The sequence below is a fragment of the Prunus dulcis genome, chromosome 5, assembly GCF_902201215.1.
Source record: "Prunus dulcis chromosome 5, ALMONDv2, whole genome shotgun sequence".
NCBI lineage: Eukaryota > Viridiplantae > Streptophyta > Magnoliopsida > Rosales > Rosaceae > Prunus > Prunus dulcis.
In genome coordinates this window covers 16,575,830-16,591,348 of record NC_047654.1, presented here as the reverse complement: position 1 = coordinate 16,591,348, position 15,519 = coordinate 16,575,830, and the positions used below count along the sequence as shown (strand labels likewise).

Below are 15,519 nucleotides of genomic sequence, written 5' to 3'. Positions count from 1 at the left end.
AGTTGAGGCACATAGTATAGATATAAGGGAGATTTACTATTATACTCAATATATGAGTCTAAATTATAAAAATATTTTATATGAAATAGACTTTAAAAACACACCCAAAATTTATTTACAACATAACAAAGAGACTTTTAACTTTTTATAAATTGCAAAACTGCCATCAATTCTTAAAACAAGTTAAACCCTAAAATCTCATAAAAATACCCAAAATACTCAATATGGCATCAAAGTAATTTAATAATCAATATTAAATTCAATAAGGCCAGCTATTATTTTTTGAGTTTATTTATAGAAATTCAACAGTGTAGTGTTTATTTATAATATTAATGCTAAGAATGAGTATATCACTAAATATTTCTAGATATAAATCTCCCTCAAACAAAAAGGGGCCCATCTCATATCTTAAGCCAGATGGGCCCACCCAAGAGTCTACTTTGATGGTTGGTAATATATTTGAAGTATGTGTAAAGTACTTACTAGTATAGTGATTTGAAGTATTTATTTTTTCAAGTAAGGTTCTAGATTCGCGTCTTAACATTCATTTTGTATATGTGAGTTTAATATGCTATCGTCCATTTTAATAGGAAAGGTCCTAAAAAAAAAAAAAAAAGTAGGTGAAGGTCCCACCATGCCAACTCAGCAGCCCTATATTTATAGTATAGTATTGTACACGCACGCACATTGCACGTGGTACACAACACAGTCTCTCACGAGTCACAGCCTACCTTCCCCTCTCTGTCTCAACGTCTCTCCCGAGTCGAACAAGACTACCAACCCAACAACAACAACAACAACAACAACTACCCCCTTTATATTCATCGCTCTTCGGCGGACTTTCCCACGCTTTCTCACATTTTCTTTCCCCCTTTATATATCTCCACGCCTAACCTTCTCTCCCTCTAAACGCTCCCCCCTTCTTTCTCTCTGTTTCTCCAAAACAAAGATTTAAACATGGCTTTAGCTACCCAGCCCACCACCAACCTCCTCCAAAATCCCTTCCTTTCCTCTAAACCCCAAACAAGACCCCAACTATCCAGCGCCGTCCCTTGCCCAAGAAGCCGTCGTTCTAGCTCAGTCCAATGCTCTGTCGCCGTCGCACCCTCCGCAGCCGCCAAGGCTTCCAAGGAGTACCGCCTCAAGTCGGTCAAGGCCAGGCAGATCATTGACAGCAGAGGCAATCCCACGGTGGAGGTTGACCTGATCACCGACGATCTGTACCGATCGGCCGTCCCCAGTGGCGCCTCCACTGGAATCTACGAGGCCTTGGAGCTCAGAGATGGAGACAAGGCCGTTTATGGAGGCAAAGGTGTGCTCAATGCTGTCAAAAACATCAATGAGATTTTGGGACCCAAGCTCGTTGGCATCGATGTCAGGTTAGTTTTATTTCATCCTTATTGTTTTTACTCATTTTAAAGTTAATGTATTTCTGATAATAGTTTAGCAAAATAGATGTTGGAAAGACTTGATTAATTTGAGCATGTTATGGAAAATTGTATTTGAGTTTTAGGCATCAAATGGCACGGCGGAGCTAGTTTTACTTCAAACTTTACTACTTGTGAGCTTTTGGTTTTGAAATTATCAATGACAAAAATGTGTGATTATGAAATGCTATTACTTGATAACTACTTAGTTCGCTGGTATGGCTGTGATCAAGCTTACTGTAAAGCTGTAACATAATATGATGTTACAATTTGCCCAATTAACACATGATTTCCCTGCCCTTCTTTTAACTTGTCATCAGTTCTTGTTCGCCTTGATGTTAATTATTAAGTTTTGTGTGAATGGTATGTTGTTTTGTACATGTTTGCTGTATGCTGATTATGAACTTCTGACATTTTTGCCTTTTTTTTTTTTTTGTTTATCAAGAAATCAAAATGATGTTGATGCCGTTATGTTGGAAATTGATGGAACCCCAAACAAGTCAAAACTGGGGGCCAATGCCATATTGGGAGTATCTCTGAGCGTGTGTAGAGCAGGTGCAGGAGCAAAGGGAGTGCCATTGTACAAGCACATCCAACAAGTGTCTGGAACAAAAGAGCTCGTTATGCCCGTCCCAGCCTTTAATGTGATCAATGGAGGCAGCCATGCTGGAAATAATTTGGCCATGCAAGAATTTATGATCTTGCCTGTAGGTGCAACCTCATTTGCAGAGGCACTTCGTATGGGTAGTGAAGGTTAGCAAGATTTGTTATTCATTTTCCGCACATATGGTTTAGTTACGTGAAGTGTCTAGTGGTTATATGGACCAGAAATTCTTTAGCATGTTTCCACCATTTTTTGCACAGTAACTCATAACTGTTGTGCATTGCTTGAAACAGTTTATCATATACTCAAGGGAATTATTAAGGCAAAATATGGACAGGATGCTTGCAATGTTGGAGATGAAGGGGGATTTGCTCCCAATGTACAGGATAATAGGGAGGGACTGGTTTTGCTCATTGATGCTATTGAAAAGGCTGGTTACACAGGAAAGGTGGGACGTTATTCATCTTTTGCAAATTAAATTAGAGTAATGTGTTATGTGAACTCACAACAATGTTAATGATGCAGATCAAAATTGGAATGGATGTTGCGGCTTCAGAGTTTCTCACTAAAGAGGGGAACTACGATCTCAACTTTAAGAGACAACCAAATGATGGGGCCCATGTGCTCTCACCTCCAAACCTTGGCGAGCTGTACAAGGAGTTTATAAAAGATTTCCCCATTGTGTCCATTGAAGATCCGTTTGACCAAGATGATTGGAGCTCGTGGGCTTCACTTCAATCTTCAGTTGATATCCAACTTGTAGGAGATGACTTGTTGGTCACAAATCCAAAGAAAATTGCTGAAGCCATTCAGAGGAAGGCATGCAATGGCCTACTTTTGAAGGCAAGCAACTTTAACTGTATTGGTTTTTTTCTTTTCCGTGCAATGGTAACAACCATTTGTGTTGATGAACTTGGTTGAGCTTATTTTCTTCCTCTGAATTGCAGGTTAACCAGATTGGCACCATAACTGAATCTATTCAGGCAGCACTAGACGCAAAAGCTGCAGGTTGGGGTGTGATGGTCAGCCACCGGAGCGGGGAAACTGAGGATAACTTTATTGCTGATCTTTCTGTTGGATTGGCTAGTGGACAGGTTTGTTAGTTATTTTCTGTAACTATGCTCTCTATCATTTTATTTTATTGGTGCCATGAAGTTGAATTTTGCATTTTCTTCTGTATAGATAAAGACAGGAGCTCCCTGCCGAAGTGAGCGGTTGGCCAAGTATAATCAGGTAAAGTGGAACTTTTCCTACTACCCCAACACCACCCACTTATAAGTTATAACTTGCTTTCTCAAACGTGGTCAAATCATTAAAAAGTCAAAGCGGCTGAAATAATCTGTTTATTTGTTGTGTTCTGATTTGCTTGCAGCTTCTGCGTATTGAAGAGGAGCTTGGTAATGTGCGTTATGCTGGTGAAGCTTTCAGATCACCCTAAGGGAAGAAATAGACAACCGCATTTATCAAGTTATCCAAGCTTCCACCCAGTTTAGATTTTTGGGTAAATCTACATAAATTTTTGATAGAGCTTATAAAATTAGGTGTCATTTGAATAGTTCCGTGTGCTGAATTTGGGCATAAGACACCAGGCGTCTTCTCTTCAATAGAAACATTTGTTAGTCAATAAAGATGTTGGTGGTCTCAATCAAATCATCTTCAGGAGTTTGTAGGGAACTGGTCAAATGCGACTGGTATCCAGTTCAACTTTGTAATTCTTGTGTGGCATTGTAATGTAATGTATTATTCAATAATTATTGTGTACTATATTATATTCCACCTTGTTTTTCAATTTTTCAATCAGGGCCAAATATCGTGTTTTTCTAAAAAGCATTCTCCATTGAAATTGTGGTGTAACATGAACTTACATAAGCCATGCATGCCGGTAAACACAAAAAGATAGGACAATAATTGCCAAACAAAATCGTTGGGTGCATTTATAATTAACATTGTAGCTATTGCAACCACCGTGACTTTCCTGAGTTAATGAAGAAAGCCACACAAGCAAGGAAGGTCACTCGTCCGGATGACTTAACTTGATCATAAACTTGATATCATAACCCAACGACAAGCTCCATTTTTCTTTCAATTCACTTGATGATAAACTGCAGGCTCGAGCGCCATAGTTACCTCTTTGCTTAGGCTTATGTAGTCAACCACAATGGAATGTTTTCTCTCTTAAGGTCCAAAGCTGGAGCAAACACAAAGAACCATGGGGCTCATTTCGTAATCGTCACTAATGACCGATGAGGGTTAAACTTGAATAGTCGGGCCTGTGTAATTTCCCGGGCGCATATAGAGATTATCTGGTTCTGTCTCAACAAGCCATGCATACTCCTCTTCTTTACCATCCTCTATCTTAATTCCGTTACCAGTAGCTACAGTGTTTAGCAGACAACTATAATTATCAGTTTTCATCTTTTTCTTTCCTTGTAATGCAAACAAGTTCACGAAGGAAAGAAAACTCTAACTAGAAACCAAAGTTACTTACCAAAGGCAGTATATGGGTAATCACGGTAGTAGGTACATTTTCTGCCTGCATCTTCTCTGTAAGGGGGAGTGAGAATGTCAAGGACAGCACAAGGAGTGACTGCAGTAAAATAATGCAGATTCCCCCCATTCCTTGGATACAAAACTGATGTCCCACATGGAGCTGTTAAAACCTTGTCAACCGCCAGCTTTGCCAATCTCACTGTATTGGATGGAAACTTCATCAGTTCTCCCATATTTTAACCCTCAAAATATGAAAATTATGAGCATAGAACATGGGCCAATTCATAAGGGCATGACTCTTACGACCTCTCTGGTAGTATCTCACTCGTGAATCTAGCCTTTTAAAATCACTAAAATGGCCTTTTTTATTGGATTAAATGATATAATCATCTGAATAATTTCATTACCTACAATATTTTCTTAATAATTAAAGAACAACAGAAAAGATAGTAGAAACTTTGATCATAAAATAAATACTAAGAAAAAAAATCTTTGAACAGTGTGAGTGAAGCCCAATAAACTACAGGAACAGCAATACGAAGTGTAACTGTGCCATTTACAAGCTGAAAACTACATGAAAAACCAGACCTGGAAAGTAATTTGGTCCCTTGCTTTCCTGGGCAGGCTCGACCCAATCATAAGCTCTCACATGCAAAGAGCCATAGAGAACTTTGCTAAAAACAGTCATCCCAGGATGGTCATGAAGTGGAATGACTGAGGAGGTAGGAAAACAGAATATACACATCTGCATAAAATCATTTACTTAATCCGTGAGTATAAATTTCAGAAAGCTTTGAATGTAACAACAATCTAAATTCCTTTTTGATTGATAAATTATATGAATGGTGGTCCCAATGGTCATGTTATGGAGAATTACAACAAATAGATTCTTTTCATCAATGAAAAGACACACAAATGAATATAATGTCAAAAATTCATTAAAGGATCCATCTTTTTTTGTTTCTAACAGTACCAAATACTGTAAATAAGAAACTCAAAGGAAAACATAAATAAAATTTTGATTTGGGAATGGAACAGAGAAGATGGTAGAGCTTACTGTAAAAGTATATTTCTTTTTTGCTAAATGCTTACCGTAAAACTATCACATTCATATATATCCAAGTATGTTATTGGTTGAGCCCATCGAGCAACTCTATTTAGTTGTTCAAGTCCAAAAAATCCATGGCCTCGATCGTCATCCAGATTTTCCTCTTTAAGACCAACATCAGCTGGAGACATTGTGTCTGTGAATTCCAACCAATATCAGAAAAATAAAGGCAAGATACTGTGACATGGCGTATCCTAACTATAAAAATGATGAATCACATATGAGTATCTTGGTCTTCTAGTTATTAGGAAGGAACTGAAACTGTCATCACCTTTCTTAGTTAAGGCCTCAAGATCTGATATTTCGTGTTTGGACACGTTTTAAGCAGGAATCGATTATTGTGCAAAAAAGACAAATATTATTAACCAAATTTATGTATGTGACAAACAATAGAACAAAAGCAAAGACATCATTATGACTTAACCAATAATGAGACATTCCTCATATAAAAGTTCAACCAAGCTGCTTCCACATACCAGAGGCCATGGAAATCTATATCAGAAGTACCATTCGTCTCTAGCCATTACTATCAATAAGCAACAAAGCCCTATCAGCCAAGTTTATATCCTCAAGAAAAGGAAAAAACATCAAAACTTGGACACAAATGGCACAAGGGAAAGAAATATGATTCTTCATCCAACTGGTTTTTCACCTTGACGAGCAATCCGGTAATTAAGTTAGCATTTTGGAGCTAAAGTCTTTCTCTTTAGATCAAACATCATACTAGAGTAACAATGCATGTTATGAATCTAAACTCAATTTGCAGACAAACCTTAATTGCTTCAAGTTTCACATATTTCCTGCTAACCTAGTCCACTGCTAAATTATATGACAATGTAGGATATTCCATTAGAATTTAGAACCAAGACCACGTAGAGTTACAAAATCAATATATTCTAGAAATTTAACGAAACCCCCTAAATATATCGCTCAATTCTCAATTACACCACCAAAACGTGCAAACTCAATTTGAGTTTCGACATAATTTGCAAAACCAATATGCAAAATTGAGCCAAACTTTGGTTACACACTTCACATATAATATTAAACGAAACCATGTAATTATATATATATATATATATATATATATATTAAAGACGAGAGAAATACCCAGAACAGAACAAAGCTTGTTGATTGCTGCAGAAGAAGGGGGAGGAGACCCCGACGGCGTGAACATGTTTTGACAGAGTTCGTAGAGAGCTTGAACTTTGGAGCTCTTCCTCGCCATGCTTGTGTGGCTTCGAAACGCACTAAAATTGGCTCTGTTTTGTACAAGCATCCGCAACTTATCAGATGCTTTTTGAAATTTCGGAAACATTCTGGTAGCCACCGACAAATTAGAAAAACAAAAAATATTTTTGGAGTGAAAAATTTAGGGCCTTTCTTCAGTTGTGAGTTCCCCTACCCAAAAAAAACAAAAAGAAAGACAGGAGACAGATTAAACTTGACGTGGCAGAATGCCGTGGATCCACATGTCCGCTCTGTTCTCCTAAATATTTCCACTTTCAAAATTCAACTCCAATTTTCCCAGACTTTTCAAAGTGCGCCATTTTACAGAGCCACTCAGAGAATGGAAGGCAGTGAAAGCGAGGCAGTGTTCGATTCGCTGAACGTTAATCCGCAGCTGTTTATCAACGAGGTCTTCAACCTCGTCGATGATTTGGTCGATGACGCTTGCAATCATTTCCACCAGTAACTCTCTCTTTCTCTTTCTCTCTCTGAAAACCTAATTCAGCAGCTGCTTATGGCATTTTTATTTTTCTGATGATTTCCTCCAGACAAGCATCAACCTCCCTGAAGATCGAGGGCACTGACAGAACCCAAGATTTATCCAAGGTATAAATTTCACTCCTTGCTTTTTTTTTTCTTTTTTTTTTTCTTGTTTTGCCTAATTTGTTAGCATTTCAATTCATTCCATAATTCGAGGGCTTGTTCCTTTATACAAATTTCTCGAATTGATGTGTTTGTTTGTGAACGCATTCTTTCTTCTGGGGTTTGGTCCATATTATTAGTAAACTTGAAATTTAGCTTTTTTAAACTTTGAATTCTCTTGGTGCTTGACACATTGCATCGGATGATTTTCATAAGGTCAAATGAAACAAACGCATTTCACCATGGATTTAAACAAAATTGGTTGAGGATTATATTTGTCTCATTCTAACTAATAGGAGATGCAATCTTTTTAAAAAAAAAATTCTTGTTGGGTCTGGTCAGTTATTGATCTGTTTTTCTATGTAGGGTATTAATGTTATCCGCAAAAAGGTTCAATCAGATATTGATAAGCGGCTAGCTATGTGGGAGCAGCACTGCCATAACCACTTTTTTCAAGTTCCTGAGGGGTTCATGCTGCCCAAAAGTGTAGGGTTTTTTTTTTTTCTTCCACTTATTTGATGCTTTCAAGTCAGTTTTATCCACACTCCTTTTGTGAGAGAAAATAATTGGTTTATAGGAATTGCAATGTGGAGTGTGTACATTGGAAGTAATACTTTTCCATTCCATAAACCTTGTATAATTCAATAACTAAAGAAAATTACTTTCTAGGATGAATCACCTGTCGACACTTCTATATGTCAAAATGCAATCTGTGACCCAGACTTGGATGCCCAGTTGGATTTATTAAGGAACAACCTTACTAAGGTAATTACTATATACTAGAAGTAGCAAGGATCTCTTGTCTGCATAAAATTGTGATTTCTTTCATTTCCTGATTGACATCTATTTTAACAAAATACGTTTACAGGTTGGTCAGGAGTCTGCTGCGCTGAACCGAGAGCTCCAATCATTAGAACGACAGTCTGCGTCTAACGATCATATTTCTGCCTTCGATGAGATTTCACTACTATATGACCAAAACTCTTATCATGAGATGTTCCAAGGTAACTAACTAAATACTCCTGCCAAATATGTTCAAACTTAGCGTGCTTTAGCATCCGTTTTAACTCATAATACTAGAAGACATGGATTTAGCTTTATGAAGGTTTTTCTTCTAATATATTAGGTGATTAGACCTTGTTCTGAACTTGTTCTGATGTTAAACCTCAGCTCAAGCCAGAGATGTCTTATAGTTTTTTAGCCTGTCCTGTAGTTTTAGTAACTTTCTGGCTGCTAGGTCCCTAAAAGTGCAAAAGTTACAATCATATTTATTCTGCAGGACAACTTGTATTTAGTAATCTGCTACTTTTACCATTTCTTGTTTCAAGATTACTGAGTGGGAAAATCCATACATTTACGCGTTCAAGTTGTGTTTGTATTAACTGTTTTAGATCTTGAGTTTCTGTTGCTGTATCTTAAAAGACGAAAAGTTATAGTAGATTTTTGTTTTATACAGAGATGATGAAGACAGCATCAGAACTTCGGACAAAAATAGGAAAGCTGAAGACCAGAAAGATAGAAGAAACCGAACACAATAAAGCAGATAAGATTTACAACCCACACAGAGATCCATCTATGATGGGTATTGGCAAAGGTAATGGCTATGGAGTGTTTTGTTCAACTTTTGGTCTTGCAATTCAAACTTATTTTAGGACGTTGGATTTCCTTGTTTGGTTACAAGATATTCAATTTTGCAGGCTTCTCTGGTGCGAAGTTGGAAGATCTTCAAGAAGTTTTAGTCCATTTGAAAAACTGGTGAACTTGATGTACACTCTATTTTGCAGGCTTCTCTGATGCGGAGTTGGAAGATCTTCAAGAATTTTAGCCAATATAAAAAAACATGTGAAATTTATGTATGATTTTGTCACCCTTGTAGTACACAAGTCATGCCTTTAGGCAGTTGTAAGTCTTTCCCCACTCGTCCATGAACTTGGAATGTATTGTTAATGTTTGAGGTATAATAGCCTGTACTGTACTACATGATATTGCATTGATTTTAGGGAATGGCGCTTTGCTGGCAATGCATTGATTAAATTACTTATAAAGTTTTTTCTTTTTTAGAAATTGCTTGTTCCTTAATAGAGAGGAAAGGTTCATTGGGTTTAAGTTCTTGTTCAAGAGGAGGGAAAATGAGACAGGTTCCCTTAACGTGCTTTAACCTCAAATAAGAGAAGAGGAAAGCTTGATTATTGGAATAACATAGGACTGTATGTATGTATGCAGTGACGTGCATAAGGCAAATGTTGAACACGACGCAACAGGAAAACTGTTGAAATTTGATTGACAAACAAAAGAAGTAACAGTGTTGTTAAGAACTTTCTTTGCTGCTATGGATCGCAGTTAGTAAGGACGATTCATTTGTCCTTGTTTCTGAATGCACTTTACAAAGAATCCAAAAATTTTGGCTCACAGGTCATAACCTAACACATCAGAAATTATTTCCCATACTGGAGGAGGAGCAGCAACATCAACAACACATCATCATCATCATCAGGAGATTTTTGGGGGGCTTCAAACCGTCGATATAGATATGCTCATTCGTCATTCATGTCCACCTCCCCCATTGCATTTCAAATCAATGCATCTGGGCTTCAACTTACGCCTGATGTGATAAAATTTGAACGTTTCCACGCGTTCAATAGCATCAATGAAGTATGAGATCAATGAGTCATACTACGTAGGATCTCCAGTTGTGGATTTTGCTGGTGTTTACAGGATAACCCAAAACTAGAGTTCGAAGACACAAAAAACAGAGCAATGCCAACTATATGTTAAATAACAATTGTTGCCTTGCCTATTTAGAGATTTACAAACGACTGATGTGATAAAATTTGCCTTGCCTTGCCATTTCTGTAGGAAACTCCTTTATGCCCAAGCCAATGCCTAACAGAGAGATGAAAGAGGAGACACGGAATCTATAATTGATTGAAGCAAACAAACTGAAAGAGGCCATTCCTTGATAAGAAATTATATATAAAGACTTGTACCTGGAAACTACTTATATCACTAATACATACTACATACCAATAGTCTTCATTACTAAAAAAAACATAAAACACTAATTAGCATTTCTAATAAACAAATAGTTTTAAGCTTCTTTTTTTTCACTCATAATTGGTGCTTCTCTCTCCCGTTCCACACTCCTTCCACAGCTCTTAGTTACTAGTACTTCCTTTTCCAATGTCTGCCGACTCATATCCACCTTCTTTCGCCACATATCCTGGCTCTGCCCTTTTACCCTTTTCTGGTTCTGGCTACAAAAGTCAAAAATAGAACTTTAGTAGATGGCTCTAAGTGTATTTCAACAACAACAACAACTCATTTACTAGATGGTTGTAACGCTCACCTCAAACCAGTTCTTTACTTCCTGCACAATGAGGCCCGCACTCCTGGCCATGGTCTCAACTTTCTTGAGCTCTTCACCCTGAAGTGAATCAATCTCATAGACCACGTTGGTGCCTATTGGCCACTTGCCCTCATCCCTCAGCTTCACAATGGCTTCCATGTCCGACGACTCGTGGATGTAAACATCAGTAATCTCTTTGAGGTCTTCTTCAACCTTTTTCAAAGTATAGTTATAATGATTCTGTAACTTCTTATCAACGCAATTGCCAAGCTTACGAATCATGGAATATCCACATCTGATTATCCTTGTTGATCTCAACATCGGTGGAGATGGAGAAACACAAACAAACAACAATGTGTTAGAAAAGAATAAAAATATAATTATAAAAATAATAGAAGAAAATAATAAAGAAACCTTTGTTTGGTTAGAGGGAAGCAGAGCAAAGCTATTGGTTTGGTTTCTGGAAGCAGAGAATCATGAGTCTTTATACACAAATGGAGGCACCTTGTCACTCTCATTGTGATAAATGAATTAGATAGCATTTTTGGTTTGCTTTGCAGGGAGGAGGGCAGAGAAATTAGACTTTCAATTATGAATTTTGAATTGGGTTATGCATCTAACTTGTAGTCTATCTCAGTTTGCCAAAACTGAGTATGAGTTTGGGTTTATGAGCCTCTTTGCAGTTGGGTTGCAGAGGTTATTTGCAGTGAAGTCTGACTTACGGGAAAGAGAAGAAAAGGTAGCTGGTTGAAAGGCGAAAAAGTCGAAACACCTCAAACCTCAGTTTCGTTTTGTGAGAAAAGTTCGGTTTATATTAGGGGTAGTTTTGGTTTTTCGTGCGTCAGCTTTCAAAGCTGTTTTAAATTTTGGGCCTGTAAAGTCCAACAAATGCAGCCCAATCAAAAGGACTGGACCTCAAAGCATAAAACAACGTCGATATTTTCTTTTCTCGTGTTCTTAGGAAAACCCAATTCAATATAAAATGCTTCCACAATTTGTATACTTTAGATCTGATCCTAAATTCCTAATTTGGTTGTCTCCAAGGCTTAATTTTGTGATCAATCACTAATTTTAGGACGTTAAATTTTGGAAATATTTCAAAGAGACATTGATATATATATATATATATATATATATATAGTAGTCGGTAGCCCTTTGTATTATTATAGCTACCTTTTCAACAAACAAATAGGTGCATGATGTTTGGGAAGTTCTACTCATTTGTTTTATGAGTGAAAAAAGAGAGAGGAAATTCACAACTTCTTTTCCTCCCTCATCAATCACTCATATGCATGACTTCACAAGTTGAACTCTTTATAAACATTCATTGAGTTAGGGACCTTTTTAATTTTATAAACGATCATTAAGTTGCTATTCTACGTATCTCTTCATCAAACAAATGTGGACATAGACTCAAAACTCCATACATCCTATCGTGGCCATCACAAGCCAGCGGTCCGGTGTCCCTTGCCTTTGGCAAATATGGTGGATGACCTTATGTGGGCACTTCTGATGGTATAATTCTCAAATATGAAGGAAAAGAACCTAAGCTAGTGTTATAGAGTTTGGACAAGACTATCAAATCTAGTTAGAGTGGACTGATCAATTTCATCATCATTAGTTGTCTTTGTTTACTAGTTAGTGATAGTTGATGACGTTGTCTTGGTTTAAACTGATCATTTCTTACTAGTTTGCCCTTGTTTTACTGATCCTGATCCTCTTTTTGTTTTTTTACTGGTAGACTGTTTACCAATACCAATAAAATCCAATTGATAGCTTTTAACTATTTACCAATACTGGTACTCGAAAACAAGCTCCACTTCCTCAATAATATGAAAAAGATCAAAAGTAGGCCCCATAACGTGGAACAAATCTAAAAGTCTGCCCAATAACATGAAACAAGCCCAGAAGTAAGCCAAATAATTCAAACACATGCCCCGAAGTTAGCCCACAAATGTCAAAAGGGGCCCAGTTGTGGACCCAAAAACATGAAAATGGCTCTCTAAAATGAGCCCCGGTAGTCAGCCCAATAACATGAAAAATAGGCCCGATATTTGGTTTACCATTAAATTAATTCGATGCCATACGACTATTGTGTATCTATCTACTTAGTAATATCAAATTATCATGGGTATTCGAACTTAAGATTAATGGTCTACAAATTAAGGCTCTTTTCTATTTAGTGGACTTTGTATAGATAGATCAGGTCGGGACAATAAAATGTCGGGATATACTGATAACATGTCAATATGTTTTGTTATATATGGACGTGAGATTGGCAATGCTATTGACACCATTTTGAGTCACATCTCATGCTTATTTCTCATGTGCTTGTCAATTTTGTTGATTTACTAATTGTGGACAGAAGAACATAATAAGTTTTTGTTTAGAAAAACATAATCAAACCATAATCCTAATTATTAATATATTTTTTGGCAGGGATAATACATTTTGTAATTGACAACAATTATTAACACACACATGGAAGAGTTGCTACGCACCAGTGTGGTTCTAAATCTGTGCCTTTGATTTTGGTAGACTTGCAGGAACACTTAAATTATACACACCAATAAAATTCACATGTGCAGATCATACATAGAGTGCCCCGGCAACTTCTTCAACTTGAGTGATGGATGAATTGCCGTATTGATCCAAAAGAATAATCTCATCAAGCACAGCGCCATCTATGTTATCCGCAAAAAGGTTCAATCAGATATTGATAAGCGGCTAGCTATGTGGGAGCAGCACTGCCATAACCACTTTTTTCAAGTTCCTGAGGGGTTCATGCTGCCCAAAAGTGTAGGTTTTTTTTCTTCTCTTATTTGATGCTTTCAAGTCAGTTTTATCCACACTCCTATTGTGAGAGAAAATAATTGGTTTATAGGAATTGCTATGTGGAGTGTGTACATTGGAAGTAATACTTTTCCAATCCATAAACCTTGTATAATTCAATAACTAAAGAAAATTACTTTCTAGGATGAATCACCTGTCGACACTTCTATATGTCAAAATGCAATCTGTGACCCAGACTTGGATGCCCAGTTGGGTTTATTAAGGAACAACCTTGCTAAGGTAATTACTATATACTAGAAGTAGCAAGGATCTCTTGTCTGCATAAAATTGTGATTTCTTTCATTTCCTGATTGACATCTATTTTAACAAAATACGTTTACAGGTTGGTGTTTACAAGATAACCCAAAACTACAGTTCGAAGACACAAAAAACAGAGCAATGCCAACTATATGTTAAATAACAATGTTGCCTTAACTATTTAGAGCAAGTCCAGCAGGACCTTTGGACTCGGGCTGGGGGGTTTGGGGCAAAAAACGACGTCCAGCAGCAAAGGTCCAGCCCGGGCAAGCGTGGGGGCCACCAAAACGGGCAGGCCCGCCAACGGCTCTTTGACACGTGGCGGCCTCTGGTCGCTCCGATTGGAATTTTTTCTTCAATCGAACGGCAGCCAATTTTTCTGCCAAAATTTTTTTAAAAAAATCGAATTTTTTTTAAAAAAAAATACACAAAAATTACAGAATTTTTTGTGTATAAATACCAACCAATACTCTTCACTTTTAACACCAAATCCTCATATATTTTCTTCTCATTCTACTATTGTTAACTTTCTCCTCAAAATTTATTCACTTTCTATTCAATATTTTTTTACTTTGAAGTTGTAATTTTTTTCTAGCATATTATGGGTTCTTCTAATGAAAATGGAGGGGCATGGAGCATGATGGAAGATGTTAGCTTGTGTGAGGCTTGGGTCCAAGTTAGTCATTGTCCAGTAACGGGCAATGAGATTAAATTTTCTCATATGTGGAAAAAAAATTCATCAAGCATTTTGTGAAAGGGCAATTGGTTCTACACGTACGGAAATGGCATTATCCAGTAGGTGGAAAGTTCTTAATAAAGAGTTGGGGAAATGGAGAAATGCTTTAGCAAAAGCGATTGACAACCAACAAAGCGGAGAAAATCTTAGCAATGAGGTAAATTATTTGTCATTTTTCTTCTATTAATTTCTATGTCATATTAATTTTTATTTAAATGTTTCTTGCAATTTATATATTTTGTTAATATGTCTCTATTTTTTGTTAATACATGTTGCATTTTTTTTATTATTTCTTTAATTTCCATTAGTTTTTTTTTGTACATGTTGCATTGCCAATATTTTAAAAATTCTCTTGTATTTCCATTTCATTTTTTTTTATAGATTATACAAGCACAAATGTGGTTTGGTGCTACCGGCCAAGGGAAAAAAAGTTTCAACCATACCCATTGTTGGGAGGTGGTGAAGACTTGTAAGAGATTCCAAATTATTCCAACCGGTCCGACGGTAGTCTTGAACGAGACTCCACTTCATGAGACGCCTGCATCGGATTCACCTATGGATTCTCCGATGAGTACCGACTCACCTATTGAAAATAATCCAAGGCCTATTGGGAGGAAGGCGGCGAAGGCGAAGAGAGGGAGTAATTCTGGCAAGAATGCAGAGAAGTTTTTGGAGGAACTTTCAAAGCACCAAGCCATGAGAATTGAAATGGACTTGAAACAACAAGAGCATGATATGGCAATTCAAGTAGAATATGCAAAAGAAAGGGAGTATGTATGCAAAGAAAGGGAGTATGTACGTGAACAAAACATTGAAAAAAAAGATCATGAAACCATGGCCATGGAT

The 15,519-nt window shown here is 37.0% G+C and overlaps 4 protein-coding genes across 5 annotated transcripts; 2 read left to right on the top strand and 2 right to left on the bottom strand.

The window, feature by feature from the left end:
- The first annotated feature begins 729 nt into the window (after positions 1-729).
- Positions 730-3,824, top strand: LOC117627298 (enolase 1, chloroplastic). The gene is made up of 7 exons (XM_034359319.1): positions 730-1,379; positions 1,873-2,180; positions 2,325-2,479; positions 2,557-2,874; positions 2,979-3,125; positions 3,214-3,264; positions 3,404-3,824. The coding sequence occupies exons 1-7, from the start codon at positions 958-960 to the stop codon at positions 3,467-3,469; spliced, it is 1,467 nt and encodes a 488-aa protein (XP_034215210.1). The 5' UTR covers positions 730-957; the 3' UTR covers positions 3,470-3,824.
- A 20-nt stretch (positions 3,825-3,844) lies between these two features.
- On the bottom strand, positions 3,845-7,030 carry LOC117627299 (plant cysteine oxidase 3). The gene is made up of 5 exons (XM_034359320.1): positions 6,740-7,030; positions 5,614-5,765; positions 5,110-5,266; positions 4,520-4,720; positions 3,845-4,406 (listed from the first exon to the last, which is right to left on the bottom strand). Exons 1-5 carry the CDS (start codon positions 6,945-6,947, stop codon positions 4,282-4,284), a joined length of 843 nt encoding a protein of 280 aa, XP_034215211.1. The 5' UTR covers positions 6,948-7,030; the 3' UTR covers positions 3,845-4,281.
- A 111-nt stretch (positions 7,031-7,141) lies between these two features.
- On the top strand, positions 7,142-9,479 carry LOC117627300 (protein MIS12 homolog). 2 transcript variants are annotated; one of them, XM_034359322.1, is made up of 7 exons: positions 7,142-7,321; positions 7,408-7,465; positions 7,868-7,987; positions 8,171-8,266; positions 8,370-8,505; positions 8,958-9,095; positions 9,286-9,473. In XM_034359322.1, exons 1-7 carry the CDS (start codon positions 7,200-7,202, stop codon positions 9,324-9,326), a joined length of 711 nt encoding a protein of 236 aa, XP_034215213.1. In that variant the 5' UTR covers positions 7,142-7,199; the 3' UTR covers positions 9,327-9,473. The 2 variants fall into 2 exon arrangements, with proteins under 2 accessions (XP_034215213.1, XP_034215212.1); XM_034359321.1 differs by having other exon boundaries at positions 7,143-7,321; positions 9,199-9,479.
- A 1,177-nt stretch (positions 9,480-10,656) lies between these two features.
- LOC117629146 lies at positions 10,657-11,260 on the bottom strand. Its single transcript, XM_034361652.1, has 2 exons — positions 10,848-11,260; positions 10,657-10,755 (listed from the first exon to the last, which is right to left on the bottom strand). Exons 1-2 carry the CDS (start codon positions 11,166-11,168, stop codon positions 10,657-10,659), a joined length of 420 nt encoding a protein of 139 aa, XP_034217543.1. The 5' UTR covers positions 11,169-11,260.
- Between the last annotated feature and the right edge of the window lie 4,259 nt (positions 11,261-15,519).

What these genes read in the sequence shown, in the direction of transcription:
- LOC117627300 (XM_034359321.1), top strand. Translation starts at nt 7,200, where the DNA reads ATGGAAGGCAGTGAAAGCGAGGCAGTGTTCGATTCGCTGAACGTTAAT. An exon ending in GCTTGCAATCATTTCCACCA is followed by an intron (nt 7,322 to 7,407) that starts GTAACTCTCTCT and finishes GATTTCCTCCAG; the next exon opens with ACAAGCATCAACCTCCCTGA. An exon ending in TTATCATGAGATGTTCCAAG is followed by an intron (nt 8,506 to 8,957) that starts GTAACTAACTAA and finishes TGTTTTATACAG; the next exon opens with AGATGATGAAGACAGCATCA.
- LOC117627298 (XM_034359319.1), top strand. Translation starts at nt 958, where the DNA reads ATGGCTTTAGCTACCCAGCCCACCACCAACCTCCTCCAAAATCCCTTC. An exon ending in CTCGTTGGCATCGATGTCAG is followed by an intron (nt 1,380 to 1,872) that starts GTTAGTTTTATT and finishes TTGTTTATCAAG; the next exon opens with AAATCAAAATGATGTTGATG. An exon ending in TTGGATTGGCTAGTGGACAG is followed by an intron (nt 3,126 to 3,213) that starts GTTTGTTAGTTA and finishes TCTTCTGTATAG; the next exon opens with ATAAAGACAGGAGCTCCCTG.
- LOC117627299 (XM_034359320.1), bottom strand. Translation starts at nt 6,947, where the DNA reads ATGTTTCCGAAATTTCAAAAAGCATCTGATAAGTTGCGGATGCTTGTA. An exon ending in CAAGCTTTGTTCTGTTCTGG is followed by an intron (nt 5,766 to 6,739) that starts GTATTTCTCTCG and finishes TGGAATTCACAG; the next exon opens with ACACAATGTCTCCAGCTGAT. An exon ending in GGGACCAAATTACTTTCCAG is followed by an intron (nt 4,721 to 5,109) that starts GTCTGGTTTTTC and finishes CATCCAATACAG; the next exon opens with TGAGATTGGCAAAGCTGGCG.
- LOC117629146 (XM_034361652.1), bottom strand. Translation starts at nt 11,168, where the DNA reads ATGTTGAGATCAACAAGGATAATCAGATGTGGATATTCCATGATTCGT. An exon ending in AAGTAAAGAACTGGTTTGAG is followed by an intron (nt 10,756 to 10,847) that starts GTGAGCGTTACA and finishes TGACTTTTGTAG; the next exon opens with CCAGAACCAGAAAAGGGTAA.